The following is a 25,967-nucleotide window of genomic DNA, read 5'->3' as shown; positions in this document are numbered from 1 at the left end:
TACTCCCCATATTATTCGCAGCCTTTTACAACATTAATAACCTGGAAAATATTGCACACGATTGTTCTCCAAAAAAGAAATATGTAGGCCTTTTCTTTCTTTCTTTTTTTTTTTTTTTTTTGGACGCCACCCGGGCGTTATTTCTAGCAAGCGGGGAAATATTTACTTCAGCCTTTAAGGTCCCTTAACCCCAACATGAGATTTGAGGGGGACCCTCCCCTCGGAGGCCTGGACACGATTCGCATCGAGCAAAATCCACATTCTGGCCACATCTTGAAGAAGATTCTACAGTTTATAAAACACTTCTCTGATTATTCCCTTTAAGATGTTTCTAATAAATGCAGTTTATTCTCACAAAATAATTTGACTCATTCACATAATTATTAAAATCCCACTGATTTCTTAGTGGAGATGTGCATTGTAATATCAATATAACGATCATTATCATTATTCTATCGTTATTATCGTCACGTATCGGTCCGTACGCCGTATCGGCTCGTGCTACATTTGCTTTCTTTTGGTTCGTGAAACCTTTTGACCTTCATCATGGCTGCCAAGCTTCTTAAAATATCTTTCAAATTTTAACTTTACAGCGCCTCTGTGTCACGGATACTGATTTTACCGCCGTTAGCGTGGGTGACACAGGGAGCTAAACTGCTAAAGGCGGGCGCTTGCATGTCCGGCCTGTTACAGATGTTATCCAAACACTGGGGGGTGGTCGGGTTGGAGGGCGCATGCGTCCGGAGGCCGACGCGTCACTCTGACCCTCCACGGGGACCGGGATTGGGTACGAGGGATGCGGGAAGGCCGGTCACGTGACTCGGGTGGCGGCGAGGGCCGGCACGAGCGCGTCACTCTTCAGGAGGAACCCAACACTCGGGGCGGATCGAACCAGCGATGGTCCACGGGTTAAAACCGACTCTCCGTTTGTTTGAGCGGCAGATGGAAGCGGCTCTCGGTCACGTTTCGGGGGCCGATGGACTTTGGGATTGCGGAGGCCGGACTTTAAGGCTGCAGATTCACGACTAAATGTTTGAGTTGTGAAGGTACGCCTTAAATCATTGAAAAAATGTTTCTCCTTCGGATTGTTCGGCGTACATAATGGTTTCATTTTATTTATTTTTGTTTAAAGGGTTCATGAGGTGTTGGTCGGCCCATCCTCACATTAAACCAACACGCTCACGTGTTCACTTTCCAACATTTGTTTGATATATCCTACTAGCAGCATAAACTAGCATAAACCTACTAGCAGTACCTTCTGCTCGCTCTAAGCGATCTCAGGCAAAACTGTTCTCAGTTCTACTACCTCAGTGGTGGAACAAACTTCCGGAAGCAACAAGACCAGCATCATCTCTCTCAACCTTCAAGAAACAGGTAAAAACTGTTCTCTTTCAGGACTTTTTACTGCGCTGATGCCCCAGATCAGGTTAGGCAGCAAGTTAGGCTATGCAGTGTGTGTGTGTGTGTGTGTACGTTTGTGTATGTTTTTGTCAAAAAAAAAAAAAAAAAACGAACCCAAGCTTACTGTTCTGTATATTTCCTGTGCATCTTGTATTTGCAAGTGTACTTGCAGTCCTTATGTCCTCCATTGTAAGTCGCTTTGGATAAAAGCATCTGCAAATGCAATGTAATGTAATGTAATGTAATGTAATATATTTGATGAGGTCTGATCTGCAGAAAAGTAGCCGGAGGGTGGTTGGGTTGAGCGTCTCCGGACAGGTTTCACACTGAGGAGTTTGCAAAAGTGAAATATAAAACTATAGATCTTTTGTGAACGCACCCAACTGTTATAGCTTTGCAATTATCAAAGCTCGGTTCTTCGTCGGACTTCCAAATTTAAAAATGATTCTGAGGCCAAGAGGAAACTTTCAGTTTTTCTTTCCTTCCAAATGCGGTCCGGCTTTAACCTCGTGACCTTCATCGCTGCCGACCGACGCTTCCAGGGATATGATTGGTCCATTCCGGCGGCGGTGGGCGGGGCCACGCGGGGCCTCCCCGGCCGCCGCCGCGCTGCTCATTTACCTTCCGAGCGCTGCAGACCGTTGGCGTAAATGGTGCGCAGGCTAGCCACGCGATTTAGCTTCCACGCTCTACGCTTGGCTGCGTCCCCCGGAGGCAGCCAGAGAGAGGGAACCACGGGAGGGAACGAGGGAAGGCCAAGAAGAGAAGGAGAAACAGAAAGGAGAGGAAACAAGGAAAAGAAAATAGAGAGTAAGACAAGAGGAAGGAGGGATGATGAAGAAGAGAGGAAGGTAGAGGGGAGAGCAAGAGAGGGGAAGAAACAACAGAGAAAAAGAAAATAAAGAAAGGAAGGACAAGGCAGAGAGAGAGTACGGTGAGTAAAGAGGGAAGGGCAGATGATGTCCTGCTGTGGACGTGGGAGGTTCTGGATCAAGAGGCCTCACAAGTGAAGATCTGCAGCTGAGACAGAGAACCAGCTCAGGTGTATTTAGGACTTCCAACCCTAAATCCATCGGACTCTGGAACAGAACGGACAAAGTAACAGCACAGCTTCCAAAGCCTCAGACGTCACGCCGGCGAAGTGAGGTCAGGGGAGGCAAGTGAGGCAGAGCCTCACCTGTCATCATATAAGAAGCAAAAAAAACAATGATAACAAAAGAGAAGAATTAACATTTTTCCACAGATTCCAATCCTGTTTTAAATGGTCTCAAGAACAAATTGCTCAATTTGCTCATTTCCTGATCAAATGTAAGCCAGCGTCTGCACTCAAACTCCCTCACAAACTGCGATCCTTTCTGTTTCTCAGCATGTCGCCTATAGAACATTTGTAAAAAGACTTATTATGTTATTATACACACCACCACTTTCTAAAAGCTGCGTTATGTCATTAGTGTAAGCGTGTGATACAATTATTCTAACTGATGGGAAACTAAACCATAGAGAAAAGCGGTGAGGTGAGGCTGGCAATAACTGTGCCTCACCTGAAGGGGGCGAATGTGAGTTAGCAGGTGCGAGTGACTGCTGTCCCTCCAAATAAAAGAAAACAAGGAGGACTTTTACAACAAACCAACAGAGTTTTTGATGGAGAAGCATATGCAAGTGGACTTCAGAGAGAAATAAAGAAAAGTTGTATAAAAAAATCAAAGAGTCTATCGGGAATAAGAAGCTGGGCGTTTTCCAGAGGGACTCCAGGGCATTTGCAGCAGAACGTTACACGATGGAACCCCGACATACGAGTGCATCAACGCACCAATTTTTTCGCTTTGGGATACGAGCTGGCATCGAAGGCCACGGTCGAACGTCCTGTCTGAGGAGCGTCCTTTAAAAACAGCCCGACGCACCGAGCCGTCATTAGTCAAAGCCGGTCAGCGGCGGTTTGATCATTTTAAATGGGACGGCCGGCATTCACTCTGTCACTAAATTAATGTTAGCGATAAAGTGTAGCAACGTTTGCATGCTAAGGTTAGCAATACTTTGTGTTGTTAAGAGTGCGATTATTTATGTGATGGAGTAAAAATGAAAAAACCGCTGATCACCGTCATCTTGGTCCCACCTTCAAGGTGGCTCTTAAACCAGTTCACCAATAAAACCAGGAACGGTTCAACTCAATTTGATATGCTAGCAAACTGAGTAGCGGAGCTGGAGGTTTGACACTCTGAGCTTCCTGAGATAAAGCTGGAGACCACTGAGAGAAGACCTTCCTCTGCAAAAAATACAAGAAATAGATCCAGAATATACAGTTTATCTAAACATAGATACGTAAACCAAAGGGGAAATGATGTGTGTCACTGTTTATGTCCCCTCATTTCCAAACCAGAAGACGCTACTTTTTTCACACGCTTAGAACGCCGTGGCTTAAACAACGATTCCAACGATTCCAACTCAATTCCAACACTGAAGAAGACGAATTTAATGTTTTTAGTGTGCAGGAGGACGACCAAGACAGCCATCAGCTGCAGTAGGAAAGAAAACGGATAAATCGTTTATTTATTATTCATCTTTTTCTTCAGCCGTGTTACAGCCACTGTTTGGAAAAAAAAAGCATTTCCAGTACGTATTTGTGGATGTAAGTTTAAATATCCCATGGACACCTGTGGCTTAAAGACAAGTGCGGCCTTTAAATGAAAACATTTATTTTGTTATTTCTAGCTGGAGCGTCTTCTGTTCAGGTGTGCACAACAGTCCAGACGTGACGGTGCATCGAAAGGTAAAAGAGCAAACCTCGTATATTACGCAAGAATATTCCCGAAAAGGCAAAATACTGTTCCCAAAACTCTCAAATGCATCCAGCGGGTCTCGACCCACCTGGGCTCGTCAACACTGACCTTCTTTGTGAGCCGCTCATGGCGGCCGGCCCCGGCTGACCCCTGACCCCTGACCCCCGACCCCGAGCCCTGCTGCCTGATTAACACCAGCTTTCAAGGAACGCCGGGCCAACGAGGAGGCGGCGGCCTGCAGGTGGACGTGTGCATGCACACACACACACACACACACACTGCCACTGGAAATAAGAGCAGGGTTCACACACGAACTGGGCGCCGCAAATGGCTGCTCAAACCGAGCGTCCGTTTGCGCCGCTCGGCGAATCAAACGGAGCCTCTTGAGCGGGAATGTGACCCCGTGTGTTGCGGGAATGTGACCCCGCTGATACCTGCCTGCGAGGGGCCCCGAAAACACATCTGACCCGGTTCCACGCAAAGGTATCTGGACCCGCGGGTCGACTTTCAAAGGTCTGCCGTTCTGGACGGGAATCAAACGGCTGCTGGGGGGCGGGGGGTCCCAACCGGTGTGTGTGTGTGTGTGTGTTCGGGTTTATGAGTGGGTGTGTATGAGATTAAGAGGGGGAGATGACGTATGCCTCCATTAGGACGTGAAAAATGTCTCTTATTGACTTTCTATCAGGTTTAATCAATGAAACATTAAACCCTCCAAATCAGACGGGGGTCTAACACTCCCGACTGAAGGCCGGTGATTCACGAGCCGGAACCCTGCCCTCGCCGCGCCCTCGCCGTGTCCTCGGCTAATTGTTTTAAAGGTTGTGACGGCGCGCGGCCAAATGTGACGCCGACATTAGTGAGTCAACAAATACTTTGGCCGGGAAGTGACGGAAACAACAGCGTGACAAAGTCCGGCGTGACGACGTTATGTGATATTTGGAACGAACAAAATATCACCGGGTTTGCAACGTTTTGTGGAATGTTGTGTTTAAAGAAATGCTTTCACAAGTCATTTCTTGATCTACTTTTAGAGATATTTGAGATGAGATGAGAACAACTTTATTTATCCTGAAGGAAATTGTTGTGCCAAAGCTTTAAGTAAAAAACATAACAGTAATATACTGCTCAAAAAACATAAAGGGAACACTTGAACAACACAATGCAACTCCAAGTCAATCCCACTTGTGTGAAATCATAGTGTCCACTCAGGAAGCAACACAGATTCATTTTGACTTGTTTTAAGGACATTACATCAAAGTTGGATCGGCCTGGAGTTTGTTTTTACACTTTAATTTGGAGTGTGATTCCTAATCCAGACCTCCATGGGTTGATACAATTGATTTCCATGGATCATTTTTGTGTGATTTTGTTGTCAGCACATTCAAGTGTGTAAAGAGCAAAGTATTTCATAAGAATATTTCATTCATTTAGATCTAGGATGTGTTTTATAAGTGTTCCCTTTATTTTTTTGAGCAGTGTAGATAATAGTAGGAAGGAGGAAGAATAAGAGATACAATGAAATATGAATTGTCTTAACTGTTAACTGCAACTACAAAGATTTGAAGATTCCCTGCGGCTGAAGGAAGAGGAATTAAAAAGTCTGATAGCCTCAGGTATGAAAGACCTCCTGCGGCGTTCAGTGGAGCTCTTTGTTGGTATAATATTTGGTGGTTTAAAACAGCCTCCGCCGCCTCAACGCAAAATCATTTCGTCTCACCGCCGCGGACGAATCGCATGAAACCGAGTCGGAACGTGGCTTTAGAAAGGCGAGCGTTCCGAAGGTTCCCGCCGGGCGTCGTGCCGGTTGTTTGTCCCTTCCATTAAACAAGCGTCTAATGTTCCCGCGCGACTCAAATATTAAAGATGATAAGGAATAAATTTGAATCCGGCGACACGAGGCCCCGGCTCGGTCAGGCTGAACCCCGGCTGAGTCCCGGCGGTCGGACCCGCGGAGGGCGTGTCCCCGTCATGAATCACCCCGGGCGCCGCCGTGACACGGCGATACTTCACCCGCCCGCCCGGCGTGACAGGCAGCGGCCGGCCGAGCGCTCGCTGCTTAATGGCTAAATTGGGAAGACTGTTACTAATCGCTTATTGAATAATGAAAGTGACACAGCTGATAAAAGATTTCAATATGGTGGATTATTTATAATATTTCACTTTAGCCTCTCTGGCTGAACGATACGGGGCTCCGGGGAGCGTCTGACACCCGCCGCCGCCGCCGCCGCCGCCGCCGCCGTGGCAACCGGCGAGGCCAGGAGAGGACGGAGCGGCGAGAAACGGGAGGAGGTGGAACCCGAGAAGAGAAGAGGGATGACGGGGGGAGGAGGAGGAGTGAGGAAATGAAGGAGGAGACGGAGCGTCGCCGTGACAACCACTTTCCCTGTCAGCGGCTTGACGCCTCCGTGATGGAGAACCGGCGTCACACATCTGCCGCGGCGCCGGCATCTGCTCCGACCGGCGTTTTCGCCAACCAGACGATCGACCGCGGCTTCCGCCCTCGCGTAGAATCCCCTCGTCCGACTTGGACCGCCGGCGACGAAGCCGCTGCAAAATGCTAACGGCACGTGAGCTAACCCGGATTGTTTTTAAAGTAAATGATGATCGCAAATAAGACGTCTCAAAGATAGCAAGAAATAGCCCGACGGCAGGTCGGACTCGTCATATCGCTTTAGTTTGAGCTACAAAAAGACACCATCTGGCCATTAGGTTGTGTTCAATATCTTGATACAATTGTTGCAAAAAAGACTATTTGTCACCATTTTGATATTAAGTAGATATTTCCAGGGTTAAATCCTTATAAGTTAATATTATGCACTTTTTTCGATAATTCCCTGCAACTTTTAAAGGTCATTTCTCTTGTATTTCTAGTTCCACATATTATTATTCATACAACTTATTATTATTACTATTATTTTGTGTTCAAATAATAGGAGTCACGCCGACCCCCCCAGATGGGGGTCAGGGGTCTCAGGGTGATGATGGACTACATTTCCCAACCAGGTCCAAAACAAACCTATTCAACACTCGTCACGCTGGGAAGTTATTTAAGCCCGGAGAGTTTTAACAGATCACATTTCAAACAAAAGGCAAAGCTGACTTTTGATTGACTTTCACAAATTTACGGCTGATTTGAAATGATCGTTTCATTGAAAGTTGAATACCACTGGTTTGGGCTGGAAATAAAATGGAAGTTTTTTTTTTTTTTTTTACTCCAATATCCGTATTTATCTATTTTTTAAATGTCTGTAAATTTTCAGCATTTCGTCTTTCGTCACGCCGAACTGAAGGCGTTCACTGAGGGATAAGCGGCAGGTCCGAACGGGTCCGGGCGGGAAGGGAGGCGTTACCTTCGGCGGTACCGGAGAGGCCGTCCGCCTTGAAGTTGCTGGTGCTTTTCTTCCGCCGGTGCTTCTTGCGGTTGGCGTGCGGCGACGGTGGAGGCTCCATCTTGGGACTGGTGGTGCTGGAGATACTGGGACTGGAGCACACCGAGTCCCCCAGACCCGTGTCTACGGACAAGCGCACACACACACACACACACACACACATAGTTAAAACACCTATTTTCTTCAATAATATTTCTTAATTAAAGATCCGCATGCAATTTTTCTCTGAAAGTTTTAGTTTCAATTTCTCAGTATTTACTGGACGTACACAAGGAGAGCTTTGTCACAATCCTACGGTGACATGAAATTAACAAAATAATGATAATCGAGACCAAATTTACAGTAAAAGTGCACTGTTAGCGTGAATGATAGATATTTTTAGAAAGAAAAAAGCAAAAAAGTGAAATAAAATTGTGTGTTAAAAAAAAGGAAAAAGAAAAACGTCAAGCAGGAGTTGTACAAATATGAAATAAAATAAAAGACAAAGATTTGCCTCTATTATGATTTCATAAATTCAACCATTTAGAAACAATGGGTTATTTAATGTTCTTTCACACTAAATGTTGCTCTTAATTGAATACTGGGCTAAAATACAAACAAATCTGTTAAGTTAATAAATAATTAAATTTAGAAAAATTAATAAAATTAATAAAAAGTATAAAAAATGTCAAAAAATAAAATAAAATAATAAAGAAAGGTCATGCGATCGTCCTCGGAAGCAAACATTCCTGGTTGGATTCCCGGACCGAGAAGGACTCTGGACCCCTAACTGCTCCCCTGGAAGCCTACTGCAGCCACAGGAGATAAATAAAGTATAAAAGAAATAAATGAAATAAATTAAAATATAAAAAAAAAAAAAAAAATAGAAAAAAAATGAATGAATGTGCTGCGGTCATGATAGGATGGGATGTATTCCATGGCCAATCCCGGCTCAGATGTGCCGCCCCGAACCCGCCGGTGGTTCCCCGGTCTGAGCCAGAACCGGAACACCTCCGATGGAGAACCCGGACTCCACCTGGACCTCTGCTTCTCATGACAGCCGAGACTCGCGGCAGAATAAAATAACATTCAGTTTCCATCAATATCACATCGCCGCGGCGACACAGACATGGCCTCCGTATGTGTATGTGTATGTGTGTGTATGTGTGTGTGTGTGTGTGTGTGTGTGTGTGCGTCTGAGCGGCGGACCGCCTCAAGGACGGCCATAACTTATTGTGCGATCGTTTAGTCGCAGCTGGAGTGGAAAATGTGACGACTTATCTCTGCTGACAAGACGTCGTCCCCGAGTCGCAATTAAGCACCGTGGATTAACGGCCTGCCGTCCACGTCAGAACCGGCCCCGGGACGTCCTGCCCCACTTTCTCCCCGTCCGCCCCGAGACCCCCCAGGAGGGTCGTCCCCCCCCCCCCCCGCCGCCATGTATCAACAGTTTGTTCACCAGTCAGTGTGACAGCTTCCACCGACTCAAAGCTCAGAAAGAACGGCTTTGGAATCACATGAAAAGGGATAAAAACATTCACTGAAATCAGAATCAGAATCCCGATTGGACGAGACCGTAATTTCTGAATCACCGAGGGATTTCTTATTAAAGCGACACCTTTTTTTCTCCATTTTGACTTTTTGCACGATGTTTTTTTTTCTCCATTTTGTCTTTTAGCACCTTTTTTTCTCCATTTTATCTTTTTGCACAACGTTAATTTGCAGGAAAATTGGACAAAAATGGCCTGAATTCAAGTGTAGATGAGGTGAAAATGAAAACAAGTGTGGAAAAACTTGAGATCAGTAAGAAACTGAATGGAGAATTAGAAAAATAAAAACACCCTGCCGTCGTTTCCGGACTCGAAGCGGCTGCTTTTTCCGCACGCTTTGAAATGCAAAGCGGCTAATTTGTGGATTTTTTTGGGCCAAAGAGCTTCACGGCGCCAAAACATTTAGCCTCGTCCCATCGGACCCATGAAATGAAAGGCCGTTCAATTCCGACAGCGAAAAAGACGAATTTAACGGTTTCAGTGCGCCGAGACAGACATCGGCCGGAGGAGGAAAAGAAAATGGATGGATTTTCTCATTTCTTATTCACCTTTTTCAGCCACTGTTTGGAAAAAACATTTCCAGCACAAATTAATGGATGTTACCGCCATGGATTTAATTAAAAGTAAAAAAAAAAAAAGTTTGTGTGTAAATATCTCAAGTGCAGCCTATATATCTACACGTAGTTTTATTTAGTTATTTTTTAAACTGAGAGTCCAGAAATGACGGTAAGTGTGAGCAGAAAATCAACTGGAAGTTTCAGCATTAATTCACTGTAAATATCAGCACGGATTGACCTTTAACCTCTAGAAGTGACCAAGATGTCACTGCTGAAACTGCTGAAAGCTGCGTCCGCTGGGCTCCTTCAAGGTCACGCAAGAGCGAGTGCTTGGGTTTCGAGATTTCAAAACATTTCGATGTGCTTGCGGTAACCATAGCAACAACAATTCACATGCATGTTTTAGGTAGAATAGGTTTAGAGAATGACCAAAAAACAAACGAACAGCGAGTACAAGTCTGCTGCTCACACACTGCAAGTGTCTTCCGGGAATTCAGCTCTGTGCTTGTGTGTGTGTGTGTGTGTGTGTGTGTGTGTGTGTGTGTGTGTGTGTGGCCTCTGGGAAGCCAGTTGGCAGCATTTCACAGCTCTAAACGTTATTTGCGTAAGCCTGGAGGCTCAACATTTATGACTTCGCTGTCAGTCAAGCTTATCGTCATGGCGACGCAAACCCTTCCTGTCAGCTGTCAGTCCCGCTGTCTTGCTGGATGTGTTTGTGTGTGTTTTTCTGGCAGCTGGATCAATGGGACACAAACCACGGGCCCCCCTGACGAGCTCCGCGGTGGGGCCCGCGGTGGGGCCTGCCGCGGAGCTGCGTGACTGGACCCGATCTGTATGACGCCTTTCATTCTTGATCAATAACCGGCATCAGTCGGCCAGCGGGGGGCCCGATCAGGGGGCCGCACCCTCGCCACCTCGTTTCCGAGGCCGCTTGCGGATATTTACGGCAATTTCTCGCTCATTTTCTGCCAAATTGTTGCAAACGGTTTGGAAAATCCGGGACGAAGGCCTCGGACGGATCGCGTCCGAGCGAAGCTCACCCGTGCTGACGCCAGAGTTGGCGATGACGGTGGCGTCGGTCCATTGGTCGGCGCTGGAGACCGAGTAGGAGCGCTGGTGCATCCCTTCCGCTCCGCGATTGTTGAAGGACACCAGGCTGACGCCGCCCGCCATCTGGGACACGGACGTGCTGCTGGTCACCGAGCCTGAAACAGGAAGCGAGGCGCGAGTCTAAGTAGCTGGAATTCGGTAAACGTTGTTATCGTCGGGAACTGTTGACTACTTATTCTCGGGCATCTGGATGAAATGTAAAAACAAACCGTTAAGTTAACAAAAAATGAGTCCAGCTCACCAGTTTCTTGTGTTTCGAAAGTACCGACGCGTGACAAGTTTATTTTTTTAATCCCAGTATATCCACTTTATCCCACTCAAAAAAAAAAAAAGGAAAATAGAAGGGTGGAGAGATAGTGATCAAAATTACAGTATTTATCGGACGATAAGCCGCGACTTTTTTCACGTAAACAACAATGCGGCTAATGTATGGACTTTTTTTGTGTGGGGGATGCTAACGAGCTTCACGACGCTAAAACGTTTATCCTCGTCACATCGGAGCGGTGAAATGACCGGGAAATTCTGAATCCGTTCGACTCCGACATCGAAGAAGACGACTTTGACGGAAAACTCAAGCCGTTAAAGATGAAAAACACTAAAACACATAAAAGCAGAAACCTAATTAAGCTTGAAAAATAAGTTTCAATATTCGATTTATTTTATTTTTGGAGCTCAAAATGTTTTGCTGCATGAAAAAATGACATTTTGTTTTCTCCGCAGTCGTTCACCGATTTAAAAAATGCAACACATATTTTATGTCTACATAGCATGAAGGCAAAAAGAAAAAAATAACACTATATGCCGTGTTCATTCATTTTAAATTTGAAAAGGGTTGCGTGGCTCCCAGAGTCAAAATAGACTCGGAGTATTTTTCTTAAAAGTAATCTTCAATTTCTGAGTCCACATTTTTTGTTGCATGCAAAAATGTCATTTTGTTTTCCCTGCAGTTGTTCACTGATTTAAAAAAAAAAAAATGCAAGCATAAAGGCAAAATAAAAAAAAAACAAAAAACAACCACATATTTCTACATAGTATGAAGGCACAAAGAAAAAAAATAACGTTATACGCCGGGTTCATTCATTTTAAATTTGAAAATGGTTGCGTGGCTCTCGGTGTTTCCTTTACTGTAGGGAAACAAATCCAATGTTTCTTTCATGGCTCGATGAAATGACCGGGAAATTCTGAGTCCGTTCAACTCCGACGACTTTGACGGTTGTAGTGCGCGGGAGGAAGCCCGAGATAGCGACCGGCTAGCCGGTGCGGCTTATACTGAGGTGCGCCTAATAGTCCAGAAATTAGGGAAACTAAATATCACAGCTGAAAAATATCCAAGAAATAAAAGATCAGGCATTCGAAGCGTATTGAGATGGCGGGGAAGTCCATTACTGCTGACGGGGTGCAGAGAGGCAGCAACCCTTTCCTCTAAATCAAACCCCAGGGCCGGGGAGAGGCCTCCACCCTCCACCCTCCACCCTCCACCCTCCGCCCTCCACCCTCCGCCCTCCACCCTCCGCCCGCCGCCCGCCGCACGCCGCCCGCCGCCCGCCGCCCACCGCACGCCGCCCGCCATCCTCCCCTCCCTCCTTCTCTCATTACAGCTCATTTCTCGGCGCTGGCTGAGCGGCGCCGGCGCTCTGATTGCATTAATATTCATGACAATAATTAGTACATGAGCACGGCTCACTGAATATTCATGCTATTAGGTCGGGCCTCCTGCATCCCCCCGGTGAGCGCGTTTGATTTAAGCAGCCGCCGCTTTTATGTGCGAGCGTGCCTTTTTTTTGTTTTACGGCGCCGTCCGTCAGGTGATGAGGGGGCGCCTCGCAGCCTCGCGTCACGTCGCTGCTTCAAGGCCACGTTCTGCGCGGAGGAAGCCTTTTTTTTTTTTTCTATTATATATATATTTAAACTCCTATTGATTCAAGAAGGACGAGACGGGGGGCGGGAACAACAGCAGCAATCACATGCCGGACGAGCGTTTCTTTAGACTCAAAGAAATACTGACGGGCCGCCGGGCAGCCCTGCGTATGGGACTCGCCGGTAAAGAACAGTTTATTCGAATCTTTAACGTAAGACCGTCTCTTCTGATTAGCCGCAGAAACAAAACCCTTCTATTACGACTCGACTGAAACTTCACAAATGTTCAGTGGACGCAGCTGAAAATGCGATAATCTTAAAGCAAGTGAAGGAAACCCTTCTTGGAAAACACGATTGTGTTTTTACGTGAAAGAATACAATAGCTTTGCTTATCAATGTGATCGAGTCCGATCGACTATTTCATTTTTCAGTTTTACACTCGCTTGAATTAAATATAATTGGCGCAATCCTATTTATTGATTTTGTTCTGATATTTTTGCAAAGCGGTTATTGAAAACTGTATTTACTTGCAAATGTTATTTTCTTGGCACCAAATTCCCTTTCATTTCCATCGCACACATTGGCAGAAAACATCATTTGTAAAAGTAACACTGCAAATGTCATTCACATACGTATTGAGACGTCAAACTTTTGCCAAACACGCATTTCTTGCATTTCTTTATCTTCTTTCCCGACGTAAAGAAACCGTCAGAAACCCGCAGCCCGCCACGTCATTTGACGTTAAAAGCTCAGATTGTCTTCAAATAAATAAGTCAACTGGTGCATCGTCCATAAACTTCATTTCCCGTCAATCACGTGACACATTTTTGGATTTTAATGAGTCATAAATAAATTCAATTCAAAGTTATTTAACATTAAGGAGTCGTTCCATTTATTTTACGTGACATTTAGTTGCATTTCTACTCTTGCCGTTCCACGTGAGCCTCGATGAAAATGACTTTGACCCCCCTGTTCTAGATGTTATTTGATATTTTCTGTCTCATACCTCTAACGCAGAGATGCCGCTATTGTTGTGTTGTGTTGTTGTGTTGTTGTGTTGTGTTGTTGTGTTGTGTTGTGTCCTGCCTGTTCAGGTTGGTTCGAGTCTGATTTGATTGCACTGAACCTGCGAGCTGCGGCTCCAAAATTTCTTTGGGCATTTTTTTTTTTTTTTTTTACTGCTTATACAATTTTCTTCTATTATTTATTATTGTTTTTTTTTTGTTTTTTTTTGTAACTCCGGCACAACAATTTCCTTCGGGATAAAAAAAGTTGTTCTTATTTTTGAATCCTCCGATGACAGTCTGATCTCACAATTCAGCTTTAAAATTTCTCCATTTTGTCTTTTTGCAAGACTTTTTTTTCTCCATTTTATCTTTTTGCACCTTTTTTTCTCCATTTTGTCTTTTTGGCGACGTTTTTTTCTCCATTTTAATCTTTTTGCACGTTTTTTTCTCCATTTTGTCTTTTTGCACCTTTTTTTCTCCATTTTATCTTTTTGCACGACGTTTTTTTCTCCATTTTGTCTTTTTGCACCTTTTTTTCTCAATTTTATCTTTTAGCACCTTTTTTCTCCATTTTATCTTTTTGCACAACGTTTTTTTTTCCATTTTGTCTTTTTGCACCTTTTTTTCTCAATTTTATCTTTCAGCACCTTTTTTCTCCATTTTATCTTTTTGCACAACGTTTTTTTTTCCATTTTGTCTTTTTGCACCTTTTTTTCTCCATTTTATCTTTTTGCACAACGTTTTTTTTCCATTTTGTCTTTTTGTACCTTTTTTTCTCAATTTTATTATTTAGCACCTTTTTTCTCCATTTTATCTTTTTGCACAACGTTTTTTTTTTTCCATTTTGTCTTTTTGCACCTTTTTTTCTCAATTTTATCTTTTAGCACCTTTTTTCTCCATTTTATCTTTTTGCACAATGTTTTTTTTCCATTTTGTCTTTTTGTACCTTTTTTTCTCAATTTTATCTTTTAGCACCTTTTTTCTCCATTTTATCTTTTTGCACAACGTTTTTTTTTTTCCATTTTGTCTTTTTGCACCTTTTTTTCTCAATTTTATCTTTTAGCACCTTTTTTCTCCATTTTATCTTTTTGCACAACGTTTTTTTTCCATTTTGTCTTTTTGTACCTTTTTTTCTCAATTTTATTATTTAGCACCTTTTTTCTCCATTTTATCTTTTTGCACAACGTTTTTTTTTTTCCATTTTGTCTTTTTGCACCTTTTTTTCTCAATTTTATCTTTTAGCACCTTTTTTCTCCATTTTATCTTTTTGCACAACGTTTTTTTTCCATTTTGTCTTTTTGTACCTTTTTTTCTCAATTTTATCTTTTAGCACCTTTTTTCTCCATTTTATCTTTTTGCACAACGTTTTTTTTTTTCCATTTTGTCTTTTTGCACCTTTTTTTCTCAATTTTATCTTTTAGCACCTTTTTTCTCCATTTTATCTTTTTGCACAACGTTTTTTTTCCATTTTGTCTTTTTGTACCTTTTTTTCTCAATTTTATCTTTTAGCACCTTTTTTCTCCATTTTATCTTTTTGCACCTTTTTTCTCCATTTTATCTTTTTGCACAAGGTTTTTTTTTTCCATTTTGTCTTTTTGCATGATGTTTTCAAACGCCCGTCCTCACCTGCCGTCTGTCCGAGCTGCAGGCTGCTCATGTCCTTCGTCAGCCCGTTGGTTTTGGGACTCGGGCCGGCGGCGCAGGTGGACACGGCCCGCGGCGGCCTCTTCCCCGGCACCTTCACCGTGGTCCTCAGCAGGTCGATCTCCTTGCCGTGGACGTTCTGCATGTAGTCCTGTGACGGGAACGAGAAGCGACGGCTGAAATCAGATACTCAGAATTGACGTTTTAGCGAAGATGTGATGTTTCAGCAGGGACGTCTTCAACCTGCAGCCATAAGGAAAAGTTTTACGCTTGATGGAAGTGGGAATTGGTGCGGAGCAGGGGTGGGAATTTGATTTTAAATGCATTTTATTTCAGTTTATTCAGTTTTAAAATGCCATTTAAAATAAATAACTGCACGCGGCGGTGAAAGGATTACAGCCCACAGTGAGGACGGCATTTTGGTTTGCTGCCGGTGGATCATTTCACTTCAAAAATAACTATTATCAATAACTAAAAAACTATTTTGCTTATCATTTTATTAATTTTACCACTATATTTGATCTATTTATTTGAAAAACACAATGACGCAAATTGTGGAAAACTCGAGCCGTTAAAGATGAAAAACACTAAAACAAATTAAAGGCAGAAACCTAATAAAGCTTGAAAAATAAGTTTCAATATTCGATTTATTTTGCCGACGACTTTGTTTCGGAGCTCAAAATGTTTTGCTGCATGCAGAAATGACCTTTTGATTTCTCTGCAGTTTTTCATTGATTTAAAAAATGCGACATATATTTTATTTCTACATAGTATGAAGGCACAAAGAAAAAAATAACGTCATTTTAAATTTGAAAAGGGTTGCGTGGCTCCCGGTGTTTCCTTTACAGTGGGGAAACAAATCTAAATGGCTCTTTGAGCTCTGGTGAATCTGATCTCAGCGAGAAGGCTCTCGATGCATCTGCAGGAGGTTTGGCCTTCTACAAATCCAGAACTGGAGACGCCTCTTTACAACTTGAAATACCTCTGGTGCACCGCAAGGCTCCGTACCGGGTCCCGCTTTATTTTCCATCATAAGCTGAGCTAACGGACGACACCACGTAGCATGATGAAGCTAGCGTTTGCCCATCCCTCCTACTGTGTGTATTAGCTAACCTGCTAGCGTTAGCTGAGTTTGTACATCACCATAAAGCAAGCAGTGCAAAGGCTGTGAAATAATGGGATTAAGCCGGAGAGCCGGCTTTGGCCTCCTGGTCTGCAAACATCACACCGGTGTTGTCCCAAACATTGCAGCTCACTTTGGCCTCCTGACCAGATGAAGAGATCCGTCTAGTTTTATGTACTTTACTTTTGTCCCCGCTTGAAAAAAAAGCTCACGATCCAAACCGTTTTCTTCATTTCAAATATGTACATGTGCGTCTTCATTCAAATGATAAGATCTGAGGATCTTTCAGAGATGAAGGTGTTGAGGTTCTCTTTGGGAGTGACCAGGATGGAGAGGATCAGGAAGGAATCCATCAGAGGAACAACTCATGTTAGATGTTTTGGAGAGAAGGTCAGAGAAGCCAGACTGAGATGGTTGGGTCATGGACAGAGGGAGAGCGAGTATACTGCTGGACGGATGCTGGACTGGAGCTGCAAGGCAGGAGGTCTGGAGGAAGACCAAAGAGAAGATTTATGGACGTCGGGAGAGAAGATATGAAGGTAGTTGGTGTGAGAGAGGAGGATCCAGAGAATAGGGTGAGATGGAGAAAGTTGACTTGCTGTGGCGACACCTGAAGGGAGAAGCCCAAAGGAAAAGAAGAATTTATCACAGAGGTGCAGGACATGTATGACCGAGACAAAGTGATGACTGAGATGGTTTGGACATGAACACTCCTCTGTTCATGTCTAAAGGTAGAACGTTGCTGAAGGTTGCCTGGCAGGAGGTCCAGAGGAAGACCAAAGAGAAGATTTATGGACGTAGTGAGAGAAGATATGAAGGTAGTTGGTGTGAGAGAGGAGGATCCAGAGAATAGGGTTAGATGGAGATGGTTGACTCGCTGTGGAGACACCTGAAGAAGAAGAAGAAGACAGGAGAATGAGAAGAAGGAGAAGAAGAAGAAGATGAAGATGGAAAAGGAGAAGAGAAGAAGGAAAAGAACCAGAGGAAGAAGAAGAAGGAGGAGGAGGAGGAGGAGGAGGAGGAGAAGGAGAAGGAGAAGAAGAAGAAGAAGAAGGAGAAGAAGAAGAAGAAGAAGAAGAAGAAGAAGAAACCACCAAAACAGTGTAACTCTGAAACTTCTGCTCCACGCTTGTCACCCTAAACTTTGAAAACTTCATCCTAAACCCACACATGAAGAGGAGAACTGGTACAGAAAGCAAAGCAGAGAAAAGCAGGAACATCATTCCTGAAACGATGTTCCTCAATTAGCTTCAGCGTCTGAGATCAGAAGGAACGCCAACAAAGAGCTGCAGTAAGCGAGGAGCTCTCATCATCATCATCATCATCATCATCATCACAAGTGTGTCCTTCTGCGTTCGGAGGGAAACCTTCGGGAGAATAAATCCCAAGATCACACGAATGCAAACAAAGTCTCCCTAATCCCTTAAAGAGCGGCTGAAGTGGCCGAGCTCTCCGCCTGATTGGCTCTGACCGGCGGCGACACGCCCGGGACTCGAGCGGCCGCCGCCGCCGCCGCCGCCGCCGCCGCCTCCCCCGGTTTGAATGCGGGATCAGACGCGCGAGTGAAAAGCCGAGCGGAGGTGTTAATGATGGACGAGAGGCGCTTGTTAAATCCTCCCCCGGCGGAGGCCGGAGAGTCGGCGGCGACCCGAGAGGCTCCGGCCTCGGCGGGAGCTCCGCCTCCTCTTCAACATGAAGGCGACGCCAAACAAAGCTCGCAACCCGCTGGGCCGCCAGGGACTTTATCTTTGTGAGGGTCGAGACGCGGCGGTTTTCTTTAGTTTGCTTTAGTTTCCGTCTGCTGGATGAAGATCAGCAGAAAGAGAGGATGTTTTCCCCGTGTTTTCATTTGATGATGCGAGGAAGAAGGAACGCGAGGATGAAAAATGGGAACAACTAAAGGCGATAAAGATGAAAAACACTGCAACGGTAAAGACGGAAATCTGATAAAGCTTGAAAAAAGCATTTCCATGTCGCCGATGACAGCAGGATGAAAAAAAGGAGACGCGAAAACTATATTTGCATCTGATATTTAGAAATATGTGCAGATTGACGAATACAAAACAAAAACAAATAATACTAATACACACTAGAAATTAGCATTGCAGCTATGAGAGCATTTATATTTTTACACCAGGGCGTTATTTATTTTTGTCTGTGTACTAAGAGTAAGAATTTACATTTTTATATGTATATCTTAAAAACATTAGTTATTCAAAATATACCAGAAATGACATCAAACACAAGTAGTATTTGGGAAATGTATACATATACTGTATATGTCCTCTGTGTTACCATTAGTTGCAATTAAATATGTGTGTGTGTGTGTGTGTGTGTGTGTGTGTGTGTGTGCACGTTGATCTCACACCGATCAAAACCTAACCCGGACCTTAACACCCCCGCAAACACACACTTTCTCCCACGTACTTTCTCTCTGAATGTTTCCCGCCTCCCTCTGGCAGCTCGGCTGACAAAAGGCCAATTCAAAGCCAAGTGTTCTCAACGGCGTCTTAACAAGCCACCGGAGAGCCCTCAAGCTGAGGGGCCCGCTGGGTAATGCACACACACACACACACACACACACACGCATGCACACACTCCCCTCCAACAGATTGACTGTGGTAATTGAGTCCCCATTTGCATGGCGAAGCTTTCATCATCAGCCCAGTCGGCCACGCCACGCAGAGCCGTCCAGAACCAGTGTGTGTATGCACGAGTGTGTGTGTGTGTGTGTGGACCACCTACAGCTGGTGTGTGTGTGTAAGAGTGAAGACGGCCGATCAGAGCTGAATTGTGCTGACGGGGAGGGAAACATGAATCCATACGGATCTGAAACATGAGGGATGGATGAAGAGAAGAAGACGGTCAGGACGGGAAAACGATCGAAAACCAAAACGATCTGCGAGGGAAAGTCCTTCACAAAGAGTCTGCGAGACACAAAAACCGACCCGCATTTCCCGCAGCAAATTCATTGTAAAGCTATTTTGTGAATCGATCGGCATTTTCGCCGCCGATCCATTTTTATTTTGCAAAAAAAAAAAAAAAACGCCACAAATCATTAAAAACAATCTGTGTGAATGAAGATATGGAATATTTCAGCAGGTCCCTTTAAACCCTCCATCTGAAGTCTTGGACAATCAAAAGTCTAAAAGCCAGGAGATAACAACAACAACTCCCCGCTTTCGCTCGAAACGTCGGCATTTTAAGACTCGAGTGACGGGCGATCAGTTCCGAGGCGGCCAGGAAGTCGCGGATCCACGCTTAATTTTTACCGATACGAACGAGGAAAGGGGAAAAGTGCGGAGCTACAGGCGCTAAATGTAATGTTAATGTCTTTTAATGTTTCGTATTTTAGGTATAACGGCGCTCGGATGTCGGATCATTTGTCATTTGTTTTCACTGACAGGGACGGGACCGATTCTGTTACAGTTATAAGAATAAGAACAACTTTATTTATCCCGAAGGAAATTGTTGTGCCAGAGTTTCAAGTAAAACATGACAATAATGAATAATAGTAGGAAGGAGGGAGACTAAGAAATACAAATAAAGCCATAAAGTGTCAAAGTCAAGGCTATAAAGTGTTTTAAGGTCTTAAAAAAGTCCAGAAAAAAGATCCAAACTATTGTAAACGTCTTTCAGTCCCTTCACATGAACAGAAAGTATTCTAGAAACCGTAGACGTCTGAAATTGTTTTCATCCTCCGGAGACATTTCGTCTTTTGTCCTGCGCTCGTCTGTTTTCCGGGGCGGGAGTGTTTTTCCGAGTGTGTGTCGTTTTCTCATGGCTTTCCAGGACACCTGGGAACGCCGTCCTCGCCGTGAGAGCGTCTCCGCCGCCGCCGCCGATTGAAGTGAGATGTGTTTTGCGTGAGGGGGATCCCAAAGAGCGGCGCTGAAAGCGTTTAAAAGCCGGGCTGATCAAACCGGCCGCTCGGATTCCTGCGGAATCGCTTCCAAAAACCTGCTTCAAACGGCGGCTCAGAGGTTCCGGCCTGATCAGAGCCGCGTCTCGCTGCCAATTACGCGGCTTCATCGCCATCCTCTTAATTAGCGGCATTAATGTGATTTCTTTGCACATAGTCGGGCAATTAGCGCCGCTGATTGAGTTTCATTCGATTAGCCTCCGCAAACACACTAATTGACGGCCGAGCTGCAGATGCAAGGCGCCGAGGACAAAAACCTGGCATTTCGGCGCCGGAGGGCGTTTGTGCGTCTGCGTGCACAAAAGGTGTGTGTTGATGTGTTAAGCGATGAGTTTTAACTCCCAATTTACCGCATGGGCTGCTCGCTGACGGACGGGCGAGGCCCCGGCCAGGGGAGGCGATCCGACCCGCAACCCGGGCGCTCTAAGCGATCTCAGGCAAAACTGTTCTCGGTTCTACTACCTCGGTGGTGGAACAAACTTCCGGAAGCAACAAGACTAGCATCATCTCTCTCAACCTTCAAGAAACAGGTAAAAACTGTTCTCTTTCAGGACTTTTTACTGCGCTGATGCCCCAGATCAGGTTAGGCAGCAAGTTGGGCTATGCAGTGTGTGTGTGTGTGTGTACGCTTGTGTATGTTTTTGTCAAAAAAAAAACAAACAAAAAAACTCACTAACCCAAGCTTACTGTTCTGTATATTTCCTGTGCATCTTGTATTTGCAAGTGTATTTGCAGTCCTTATGTCTTCTAAGCGTCTGCAAAATGCAATGTAATGTAATGAAATGTAATGGATTGATTTCAACTCGCTTTTATGGGATAAACTCCACAATTTGAACCAAACTACATTTCATTTTCAACTAATTCTTTGTTTTATTGACACAATCTTTGCGCTCCCCATATACACTGCTCAAAAAAATAAAGGGAACACTTAAAAAACACATCCTAGATCTAAATGAATGAAATATTCTTATGAAATGCTTTGCTCTTTACACAGTTGAATGTGCTGACAACAAAATCACACCAAAATGATCAATGGAAATCAATTGTATCAACCCATGGAGGTCTGGATTAGGAATCACACTCAAAATTAAAGTGTAAAAACAAACTCCAGGCTGATCCAACTTTGATGTAATGTCCTTAAAACAAGTCCAAATGAGTCTGTGTTGCTTCCTGAGTGGACACTATGATTTCACACAAGTGGGATTGACTTGGAGTTACATTGTGTTGTTCAAGTGTTCCCTTTATTTTTTGGAGCAGTATATTTTCACTGAGAAAACCGCCGATTGTTACACAAGATGTCGAATGCGCCTCCTTTTCGAACGGAAAGAGCCCGGCGTCAGAATTACGGGTCGCTTCTCAAGAGAGCGAGGCGGACCGGGGAAGCCGCTCGGCCATGAATTTAGCGTCTGAGGAAGTGGACGTCGCAAGAGGAACCAACGTGGACGAGGGGAAACATGACAAACGTGTCGCCTGTAAGAGCGAGCCGGAGGAGGGGGGGGGGGACCTGTTGAAGACCGTCCAACTGATGGTTCCAGACGGAGCGAGAGAGGAGCGGCGTGCCAGCCCACGACAACGCTACGTGTGTGTGTGTGTGTGTGTGTGTGTGTGTGTTAATAAAGCGGCGTCCGGGCAGAGAGCCGTGCCAACAGGGCAGAGAGCCGGGACAATTAGCAGAGACATTACAGCTGATATTCATATCATCAACGCCAACTTGGGCAAACAGATGACGAGTCCTAATTAATACACAAGCCATCAACATCGTGTGTGTGTGTGTGTGTGTGTGTGTGACAAAATGCATGTGTGTTATGGCCAAGCAGTCTCACTCACTCACACAGAGAGATGAAGAGCGGCAGATAGATGGAGGTCAGAGCTCTGCAATCTAATAAGCAATCAGAGCCTTGTAATGACTCCGTGTGTGTGTGTGTGTGTGTGTGTGTGTGTGTGTGTCTTACATGCAGGCTGGGGTGGTAGGTGAGCAGGCCGTTGTCACACAGCGTCACGTACTTCTTCTTCCACTCCTTGTTGAGGGACTTGCCGCTGCGTTTCAACAACATGCCCTGCAGAGAAACACAAGCAGCAGGTCACCACGGGGTCGCATCCGCTAGAAAAGAGTCTGTTTCTGTGTTTACTTTCCTAATTGACAGGTGAAGACCTCGCCTTCCTCTTCTTCACAAATTATACCGGCTTTCTAATCATTATTTTATGTCATTTTGAACATCGTGTGAAAATGCAAACGGTCAAACATGGCGAAAAGATCATCACTTTTGGAAATAGATGACCGGACTGTTTGATTAAATGACCAGAAATCCAGAGGAAATAATCAAGGAATGATGGCGATACATTGACAGCAAGTTTGCAAAAACCTTGACGACAAATCAGGTGAAAAATGCAACAAATGAGCTCAGAAAATTGGGAATAATAATGCGGAAAATAAAAATAAATGAAAGACATACGATGTTGTGATATCCAAACCAAGAATTCCATCACAATGAAAATGATTCCAAAGATTATAAAGAAGAATCACAACAATATCACAATAATAGCACTTTCAACTTGCAAAATACATATTTTATTGCCTGTTTATATATTGTAGTTATTTTATTGCCTATCTGTATATTTTATATATATTGTATTTTATACAGTTTTATATTTGCATTGTCCAGGACTACAGATGGAAATTAGCTATGAGCTACAATCTGGTACAAACATCTCTGCCTCTGTGCTTAATGGAATTGTACACTGTCCTAATAAACTTCTAAAAAAAAATTTAAAAAAAAAAAGCGACTTCAAATGGTGGCAAAATGAGTCACATAAAAACAATAAAATAAACAATAAAAAATAAATACAATAAAAAAAAAAACAATAAAATAACTAGAGAAATGTCCTGATTTCAGAGGAAAGGGGGGGGGGGTGCTAGAAAATGTCAGAAAAATATGAGAATTCAGTCGTAAATAAATACAGCACAAGTAAAAATATAATGTTTCAGAAACGACAGGCGAGGTCAGCGACGACCATTTATTAAAATATCCCGTCTCGCCTTTTTTTTTCCTCAACCGGCTGCAAACTTGAGACGGAAAACAAACCCGAGCGTCCGTTCCGGCTCCAAACTCGGGCCGACGTCCTATTTGTGCATTTAAACGATTGCGCTCTTCGTGCGCGTCGGAGCTAAATTACATTTGGAGCCGGCGGAGCGAGGATAACGAGCTCGCCGCCGGAAGACGCCGCAAATTAGACGCCGTCTCCCCGCAAAACAACATTTTAATACCGGAAATTTGCATCGGAGCTGAAAGGACTCGGTAGAAGTACAGAGGGGAGAGAAATGATTTAATTGTAGGACCTTTTTTTTTTTTTCCTTCCCCTCTTCAGGCTTGTTAACGTCCCTCTCTCTCCAACGCACATCAGCCGCGACTGGCTGAGCGCCGAGGCCGAGCGGCCGAGCGTCCGTCCGCCCGCCCGCCCGCCCGCCCACACTTCATTTCAGCCGGATTCATTAGGGGCGCGAGCGGGAGAGCAGGAAGGTCGCGGCGGCGGCGAGGGCGGGGGGGATAAAACTGTCCGCTGATTAGCAATTACAGCGGCGCTGCCACGCGTGTCACTTCACTGGACCTCTACAACATTAACACTGCGACAGGATATTAATAGAGTCCAGCCCTGTGTGTGTGTGCGTGTGTGTGTGTGTGTGTGTGTGTGTGTGTGTGTGTGTGTGGAGAAAGGGGGGGGTTTGGGGATGCTGAAGATGGACAGGGATTCTTAGGGACGGACGCTCTGATGAGGGCAGCCGGTGTCGGGGCGAGACCCCGGCCTCGGGCGATGGCGCTTGGTGAAATTGGAGGTGACATCACACCAGGAGGTGGCGTGTCAGGAGGACAGAAAAACTGACCCCGTTAGAAACGTGAGCCACCGACATTTTTAGGGGGACAACGTCGCTACGGGGAAATTAACCCGCGACGAAAAGTTAAAGCGCTAAGACGGAAATCCTTTGGCGGTGATTTGAATCCAACGGTGCCGGAACAGAGGACGGAGGGTTTACATTTCAAATCTTTGAAAGCGCTAAAAATCATCTCTGTTCGTCTCTGTCGGGCTTAAAATCCAAAAAATCCGACGTCAACAACCGTATGTTTGCAAAAACTAAAAATCTAAAGTCCCATTCAGATGTGGTGAACCCCAGGGGTCTGTGCAAGGACCTCTACTTTTAAAGTAAATGAGCAAAACAATGGAGAAAAATGTAAATGACAGATATCCATTTATGATTAAAGACTGCAACTAAAACATTAAGATCTGCATTCTTTATTTTCTTGATCCTATAAAGAGGGATGTAAAATATCACCTGTATGCGGGGAAAAATAAGTCAATTTATGTTCAATTTAAATTTGACCCAAATGGAGGACGGGCAAAACACTGGCGGTAATTTCTTTTTTAAATTGTTTCTGCCTTTTTTTTTCTTTTTTTTTTTTGAACATTTATTAGAACAGGTTCCTTGACAGAGTCACACACATTCTTACAAAACCTCATAACAAGATACACATTATACAATATTCTTTATAGGTCACTTATTTCCTCACTAGCACTGCCTTTTTTTTTTTTAAACAATGTTTATTGTTTTTTGTAAAGAGGATAATAAACCTGTGACTGAAAGCCAAACACTGATGTTTCGTGTGTTAAACGGTGCTTCGGTGAGGTTTCCAGTCATTTTGCCCATTTCATCTGCTCACGAGGAAATCTGTGTGTGTGTGTGTGTGTGTGTGTGTGTGTGTGTGTGTGTGCGCGCGTTCCCCACGGAGTGCTAAATGCGACTTGACGAGCTTCCTGCTGCTGTGAAGTGAAGCTGCCGGCAGCCTCGCAGCTGTCCGACCAGCTGACTGTCCGACAAAGACGAGCCACGGCGCCGTTTCCAGACGGGAACCGGCGGGATCTCATCCAGCTTATCAATCAAACCGGTTTACACGCAGTCGCCGACGTCTAAACATCCTGGATCGGCCGCGCCGCCGCCAACACAAACACCGCCAAATGTCCTGATGGTGAACGCCATCTTAAAAAGGTCGTTGCAAACACAAACGCCGGGTTTGGACGAAGCCGTAAAACATATCGACGATCTTTACTTCGAAAAACAAAAAAAAAAAGGAAAAAGATACGACGTTTATACCGATGGGATTTTCCCACAAAACACACAACCGCTGCAAAACAAACATCATTTCTTGAATGTTTTTTAAAGGTGAACGAAATAACGTGGTGGTTGTGCCCATCTCGAAGGATCCAGAGCTCCACCGATCATCTAATCCTCTGGAAGCCTCGAAACGTGAAGATCGGGTTTTCGGGACCCTTCGAAACGACGTGGCTACGTGGACGAGGCCTGGAGCTCCCGCTTCCCCGGCGGTTTGAAAGTTTCAGAGAAGAGATGGAGAAGGAAGGCTGGTGTTCGACGCCCCCGCCGCCTCCAAACCCCAGGTTTGGGCAGGGGGTGCGGACCATCCATCCAAGTGACAACATGCGATCCCTTTGCATGAGGGAGAAGCTAATTGAGCGCCGCGTCCGAAGCCTCCTGATGGGTAATATCTTTCATTATTCACCCCCCCGGGGCACCGTGACACACGTCGCCTCCGATTCTGCCTTTGGGGTGGAAACGAGGGGGAAGGGGGGGGAAGGAGGGGGCG

At 44.8% G+C, this 25,967-nt stretch overlaps 1 protein-coding gene across 2 annotated transcripts in view; it reads right to left on the bottom strand.

Moving 5' to 3' along the window:
- Positions 1-25,967, bottom strand: part of agap1 (ArfGAP with GTPase domain, ankyrin repeat and PH domain 1) — a 144,816-nt gene that overhangs the window by 28,802 nt on the left and 90,047 nt on the right. For both annotated transcript variants that reach the window (XM_086148622.1, XM_086148621.1), the window contains 4 exons: positions 22,269-22,373; positions 15,254-15,422; positions 10,694-10,858; positions 7,529-7,690 (listed from right to left, as the gene is read on the bottom strand). In XM_086148622.1, coding sequence (XP_086004748.1) covers positions 7,529-7,690; positions 10,694-10,858; positions 15,254-15,422; positions 22,269-22,373 — 601 coding nt within the window. The remainder of the gene's footprint in view (positions 1-7,528; positions 7,691-10,693; positions 10,859-15,253; positions 15,423-22,268; positions 22,374-25,967) is intronic.

The sequence above is a fragment of the Fistularia commersonii genome, chromosome 6 (genome assembly GCF_037954325.1).
Source record: "Fistularia commersonii isolate RoL2024-O1a breed Wild chromosome 6, RoL_Fcom_v1.0, whole genome shotgun sequence".
NCBI classification, from domain to species: Eukaryota; Metazoa; Chordata; class Actinopteri; order Syngnathiformes; family Fistulariidae; genus Fistularia; species Fistularia commersonii.
This window is presented reverse-complemented; position numbering and strand designations above follow the sequence as displayed.